The sequence below is a fragment of the Botryllus schlosseri genome, chromosome 2 (assembly GCF_051294905.1).
Source record: "Botryllus schlosseri isolate E-star chromosome 2, Bs_hap1, whole genome shotgun sequence".
Lineage (NCBI taxonomy): Eukaryota > Metazoa > Chordata > Ascidiacea > Stolidobranchia > Styelidae > Botryllus > Botryllus schlosseri.
In genome coordinates, this window is record NC_137237.1 from 35,450,631 (window position 1) to 35,458,077 (window position 7,447).

The 7,447-nt window shown below is 38.8% G+C and overlaps 1 protein-coding gene across 1 annotated transcript; it reads left to right on the forward strand.

Moving 5' to 3' along the window:
* The first annotated feature begins 605 nt into the window (after positions 1–605).
* Positions 606–3,872, forward strand: LOC145458785 (uncharacterized). Its single transcript, XM_080337275.1, has 3 exons — positions 606–1,007; positions 1,641–1,720; positions 3,463–3,872. Exons 1-3 carry the CDS (start codon positions 1,004–1,006, stop codon positions 3,682–3,684), a joined length of 306 nt encoding a protein of 101 aa, XP_080193401.1. The 5' UTR covers positions 606–1,003; the 3' UTR covers positions 3,685–3,872.
* Positions 3,873–7,447: the final 3,575 nt, after the last annotated feature.

Consider the following 7,447-nt stretch of genomic DNA (forward strand, 5'->3'; position numbering starts at 1 on the left):
TTTTCAAATTGTCTCTGGTTTTGGTGATATCCCATGGGGTTATTTTGACTAACGTCACATTTTCACTGTATGGTCCAGATAAAAAAACGGCTAAGAAATTAAATCTACTTGTTATACTGAACACTGTATTAAATAAAAATGCAGTAAAATAATTATATTTAGGGTAATTGGATTTATCATATTTGGAGTTTTTTATAGATTATTTCTTGAGAGACCACATCATATTTAGAGTGGTGCCCCTTTAATTTCAACCTTGCAATCCATTTCTTACAAGCCCGTTGCTATTTTTGCGCTGAAGAGATATTTCCATGGCTAAGCCAAGTATTATCGTGACTCTTCTATACTTGTGCAGGGAAAGCTGTTTGCAAAGTCAACACATCTACCCTTCCGAAGACGAACTTAGCGTCGACGAGCATCAAAAGGAAATAAGTCAGAGTGGAAATAGAGGGTGCCAGATGAAGAGATGCTGCAAGATAGAATGAAAAGAACTTTTAAATCAGGCTGCGACAGTGTCGTAAATGGAACATCAGCAAGAATACTGATGGAGAATGAAGATATACCCAGTTTTGACCCATGCTCCCTTAGTAGGTACAATCTAACGCAGTGGTTTCAAACACAACATTGCCATGATCGAGTCAACCTGCGACTTTGCAACAAACTCACAAAGAGTTCGTTTTTCAGAATGCTATGATAGTACAAAACAAACTACATATATATATTCCTGAAATAATTTACGATAGTTGTGACATATACTCGACCACAAGCCCGACCTGTGCTTAAATTGAGACTACTGATAGTACTAAAGGCTACTGCAGACTAACTTAATTAATTAGCTATGATGTAAATCTGTCACAATGTTCAGATTTTGGAAGAAGTGAAAATATGTTGCCTGAATCAAGCCTGTTTGGATGTTGACTTGACCTCAAAGATTTTGGAAAAGACTTGGAGCTCTGCACTCAGTCTCCTGCAACCGCAAGAAATTCCGATAGAAATTCAAAAAGTTATGGGTAAGTAAGAGACTTTCGCAAATTTAGTTAGTTGGGGGTCAATATCTGTCGAGTAGTTCTAGTCGCGGATTGTGAAAAATGATTAGTTCAAATTTTAGTTTCGGGAAGTGAGTAATTCTTGTTCCAGCACTTTGCTACATTGACTTGATTTTAAATCTGGATTACGCATACAAGCTTGGGAGGGACGTAGGCTATGTAATTGCGATATATTATTGAGCAGGTTTCAAAGTAAATTAATTTCCGTTCCAGCTCAGTTTATCCAGCTTATGGTTTTATTCAGCAATATTCAAAAGTAGGTTTTATGTTTTTAATTCCAAAAAATGGCCACACGTGCTTCTCAAAATAGCGGGGCGCACTTTGCCCATGGCTGAGTTCGATGTATTATAATTCGTTAGTTGCGGATTTATGAAGGTCATTAGGCCTACTTGGTAGGATATTATAGAAATAGGGTATTTCAAGTTGCCGATTTTAAAAACTGTCTGGTTCCTAAGGCAATGTTAAAATTTGCATATTTTTTGCCACGCCCATATTTGCAGTTCACACTACACAAACAGTAACTGCATTCATTTAATTTTTAAAACGTTTTTTTTTCTGGAGTGTTTCACTTGAGCTGATCTCTCACTTCTCATTCAGGTAATCAGAAATTGGACTGGGTGGTCGGCATCCCCACCATTTTCAATGAACGCTTCGACAGCTTCCTGATTGTGGATAAGGTGAGTTGTTGATAATGGCCAAAACTGGTTTGCTCAATATTACTACAAGACAATACTACAATACTACAATATAGCTTTCAATGCAACATCCATTGTAGCAGTATATTTATTAAACTCGAAGACTTTTCGGGTGCCTCTTTTCAAGAGTTATCGGCACACTGAGGGGATTTAAACAGATTTAAAAGCAAAACCAAAAAGGCAAAGTATGACGCAACAATCAAAATCACAGACCATGAAATTCGCATTGTATCAATGGCAACAATAACAAACTACGAAGTATACGGACATATGGTACTATAGTAGCAGCACAAATTGTAAATAAACAATTACAGGCACGGAACAACACGCAGTAATGAGAAATTTGTAGGTTATAGAGGAAATCTTTCTGTCTGCATAAAATAGGTTTGCTCAACTGAATAATAGTAGACTCCAACACTTTTATATGAAACACAGACCTACCACGCGCAATGACAGTGAACATATTGCACAGCACAGCACTATGATGACAATATGTTCACTGTCATTGCGCGTGGTAGGTCTGTGTTTCATTTAAAAGTGTTGGAGTCTACTATTATTCAGTTGAGCAAACCTATTTTAAGCAGACAGAAAGATTTCCTCTATAACCTACAAATTTCTCATTAGTGCGTGTTGTTCCGTGCGTGTAATTGTTTATTTACAAACTGTGCTGCTACTATAGTACTATATGTCCGTATACTTCGTAGTTTGTTATTGTTGCCATTGATACAATGCGAATTTCATGGTCTGTGATTTTGATTGTTGCGTCATGCTTTGCCTTTTTGGTTTTGCTTTTAAATCTGTTTAAATCCCCTCAGTGTGCCGATAACTCTTGAAAAGAGGCACCCGAAAAGTCTTCGAGTTTAATAAATATACTGCTACAATGGATGTTGCATTGAAAGCTATATTCAAGTTCTTTACCACGAACCAGCTATTTAAATACTACAATAATAATAATAATACTCAATTCAGATTCAAGTGCTCGAATCATTATGCCCAGCCCTACAAACAATGTGAGTTTAGTGTGCGCCATTGCCTCGCGGGAAAACCAGTCAAAAACCACTGATATTGTTAGTTGTGATTTAGTTCGTAAGCTCCCGATTTTAAAAGGTTGCTAGTACTAGTTCCAGTATCAGATTTTAAAAAGTTCTAGGTATAGTTGTAAGTTATAGTTATATTTGTGGATTTTGAAAATTGAGTAATTTTAGTTACAATTCTAGTTTTAAATTTTATAAGGTGATTGATTAGTCCTAGTTTTAGTTTTACTGGCGGATTTGAAAAAGCGAGTAGTTCTGTTTTTAAAATTCCCAGAAAAGACACAAACAACCTTTGGCCGGGTCACAATCACCAAAGTTGAACTCCGTCACCAAAATACAAGTTTTCAAATCCTGGATTTACCGCCCAGCCGTGCATTAATCCATCCATTTATTAATAATTGGATAATCGTATAGGTCGTAGCATCAAATAGTATAGTGGTGCAGAGGTAAAGGAATGGATGACTGTGCATGTGTGCATACTTGATATTGTCAAGTGAAAAGTAGATTTTGTACATACCAAGACAATTCATAGACAAGATCAATGTAATGAGGCGCTAATAGATTTTTGTCATCTTAACTGGCTGTGATTGATACAACTTTAAACCATCTTGGAAACTATTCATATTTATTCTATCAACCCGTGTGCCTTGAATAGTGCATGGATGGTAATGACATTTATATTCATTATAGGATCCGAAGAATGTCTACCCGACGATGAAGTGCGATACTCTTCAGAAAAAGTGGGCAATCCATTTCGTTGGGGAATCTGTTGATGGAATAATGAGTTTCCATCATACATTGGCGACATTGCGTTTCAACATCAAGTTTGCGCCAGCGTCAGCGAGTTCATTGAACTTTTCGCAGATTTTCTTGCAAACATTCCAGATGTCAAATACAGCTAAATACATCTAACCACAGGGTATGTGTACATTAGTAGAGGTGAAAGGTCAATTTGAAGCCTTATTAGGACATGGGTAGGAACATGGATGTCAACAGGTCTACATGGATGTCGACAAGTTATCATGGGGCTTTTCCATGTCAACATGACTCAGGTGGGACCAGGTCTAGACTATGGGTACACCCATGATTATTTTTTACAGTGTAGTCAGACTTCAAAACTTTCAAGCAACCGGAACATAACTGCGTGGTTTGTTTCCCAGCGCTCGTGAGGTTCGAATATCAACAGCGTATAGTTTTTTTTTTATTTACAGGAAATATGTTATCAATTAGTCCTACGACAGTAAAATGATATAGGTAGCTGATAAAGCAAAGATCATCTGTTTCAATTGTTACAGTTAACATGAGCATGTGCAATACCTGCCACCACTACTGCGGTAACTCGAGGGGGGAGAAGACATAATGAGGAGACTCAGTGAGGAGACTTAGTGAGAAGATACATAGTATCACCGCATGATCATTGCGAGGGAATAAATTCGTATCTTTAATATTTGCGTTTTTTTGATTTAGAGATAGAGATAGATTTGTGATATAGAGACCGGAATCAGATCTAACCACCCTCGATATACAGGCTGCACCAGTTACGATATATCCCAACACTGAAATCAAGACCAACAGACATCAGGTCGACCAAATGCGATTCTTCTGATATAACGGCGTTAGTTCCAATAATCGGCATTTGATATTCACTTTCGGTGTGTTCCGCTCGAGAATGGTGTGGTGTAACCACGATCGTGTCGCAGTTGGTTGGTGTGAGGGGTGCACGGCTACTAAAGCCAAGAACACCAGAGCGAAACTACAAAAATCATATTGATTACGTTACAAGGAAGTGTGCTAAACGCCCAAATTTGCTGAAAATGCTATCAGGCACCACTAAAGATGCATTGTTGATGCTATATAGATCATTAATTCGCACAGTGATCGATTATGGAATGGAGGCCTACTTCTTTGCCCCTAAGACACACCGAAAGAAAATTGAAGTGATTAGGAACCAAGCCTTGAGAATATGCTGCGACGCCATGTGTAGTATAGGGGAGATGTGGTACCGATGGATCACTGGGACCGAAAATACTTTGAAAATTCTCTATGATAATTCCATGATTACACTCCGTGAACTTGTCTACAGTTGCATGCTGGCAAAATCTTTCCTCACATACAAAGAAATTCGACGTGCGCGAGCTGTGGGGTCTCTCACAGATGTTTTTTGTTTTGGGGGGGGGGTGTAAACTAAATTTAAATCGACATATACATTTTTCTTTGTAACCTTCAACACGAACAAACCAGCAATCATTTTTTTTTGTGAAGTGTAGGGCTTGTATCCGGCTATATAATGGCACCTATGATTTTTTTCAGTACCTTCCTTGGGTGGAATTTTTTCGATTCATGTATGAAATTCTTAGGGTGGGAACCGATGATACAATAGCCGAATCAAGGACAATAATCAAGCATACTAATCATGAAACAAGTGAAACATGCCTACGTACAGAAAATCTTTATGTAATAATTGCATATGATGTTTTATCGCTATCACGAGGTATTTGAAAGTCACGCTGTCGATTTTCGGGCAATATGTATGTATACCCTCAAATTTATAAGTTCGAGCCTAAATCGAAACGTGATTTTATGACAACATTTGAGTTAATATTCATTCTATTTTTTGGCGGTTGCGACCAAACATTCTTCTTTGGCTTGCTATAGCTTAGATTATTATGCTGAGCAAGAAAAGTTCTCACGTTTGAGTTTTTTAGGGTATATGTGTCATAGGTCCCCGGGTCGTGTGCCATTGGACCCACCGGGTGGGGACCGATGATACATTCGAGCATCAAATTTTGAGCGTCCATAAATATTTTTTGAAAAGACGGATATTCATGTATATGTGCGCGATAGGTAGAGCTTGTATCAAAGTGCTGAGCCAGCAAAATATCTGATGTTTTCGGCTGAACATTTTGGGGCCAGCGATCATTTTCCAATTTTTGATCCATCGGTACCACATCTCCCCTACTCCGATGTGCGTACTCGAAGTTGAAAGCAATGAAATGCCTCTTCACATAAGACGTTGTTACGCCTGTTCGAAGTACCGATATCAATTGACTACCCAACAGAACAATCCTACTTATTCGGTGTTGCAGGAGATTTGGGAAGACATGTAGGCTACGCTCTTAATAATGATCGTTTCCCAACGTTTCGTACCTTTACACATGTCTTGTGAGAATAATGCAGGAAACGTGATACTATCGATACCACCTTGGGCAACGTCATTTCCTGATGTAGATTCCTCACTATCGCTTTCAATAAGTAGAGAAACAGCTCCAGAAACTGTTGCAATACTTTTCAAGGATCACATATCTGCCAACTATGAAGAACACACAGAGATTTATACAGACGGGTCTAAAACGGAAATAGGATGCGGATATTCGGTTCACATTCCTGCACAAAATATGAGTATTGCGTACTCTCTCCCCAGAATTCTCTCGATCTTCACAGTGGGGCTCATTTCAATCAAACATGCGCTACTATGGGTGCGGCAGAATCAAGTTAAGAAAGTTGCAATATTCAGCGATTCCTTGAGTGCATTGGACGCGATCAAACATTCTGGACAAGGCACTTAAGGCACTGGTGAATGAAATTATTGTGCTGAATCATCAGTTACGGGCAGAATAAATCACCACATCGTTTGTATGTGGACCTGGAAACCCCGGAAAACGCGGTAATGAATCTGCAGATCAATTAGCAAGGGCGGAAGCCTCTATACACACAGACGAAAAAATCATGCCTTCCAGCTCGCCGATGTACGATCGTACTTGCGAAAGCGTTGCAAAGATGAGTGGGACCGCATTTATCAGTCAACAGATATTGGGAGATCGTACAGAGAACTTCGGCCCTCAGTACATGACAGACTATCTGAAGTGGACACAAGGTTCGAGAACTCGATTATTCTGCGGTTAAGAACGACGCATTGCAGACTGAAGTACCATCTCAACAAGATTGGATTCATCGACTCGCGACTGTCCGACGTATGCGGTATTGATGAAACCGTAGAGCACTATCTGAAGAATTGCAGAAAATACCGCGATCAAAGAGAATGCTTACGAAGCCATGCGCATTCGAAGGATGTACCTTTCGACATGCGTGCTTTACTGACTGACACACAAGTACTTCAATATGTGGTTGAATATGTTAGATCGACGCGAGTATCATCATCATTGGTTTATTAGCAATTTTATCAGTTCAATACACCACAAAAATGCGATACAATGAAAAGGCAGGAAGATGTCGAAGCGACAAGGAGTAGTCTATGGAATAACGCTGTAAAGCCTATTTAAAACTCTCATGTGTACATGTGTAACTTTATATTTCTCATATATATTATGAACGTTCTGTAACCTTTAACTTGTTTCAGTCCGTGGCGCAAAAAGCCTCTAGTTGCGATAAGCGCCACTTATTCCATTGTTTTTTATCTATAATAATAATAACCAGAGCGAAAGGCTCGATTGCACTAAATCTGTTTAAATTGATACAATATAGATTGCGTTACAGTTGCGGACAACTGTCATTTAATAATCACAATGTTCGGAGAATATTATCGAACGCTTACTCTTAATCAGTAACGAATCGATCCGGTGCGCTGATTGGAACCGCACTAAGATAAACATTTGTGTAGCATTGCAGTATCAATCAATATCGAGTCGAGCTTCTTGATGATTACTGATGATACACC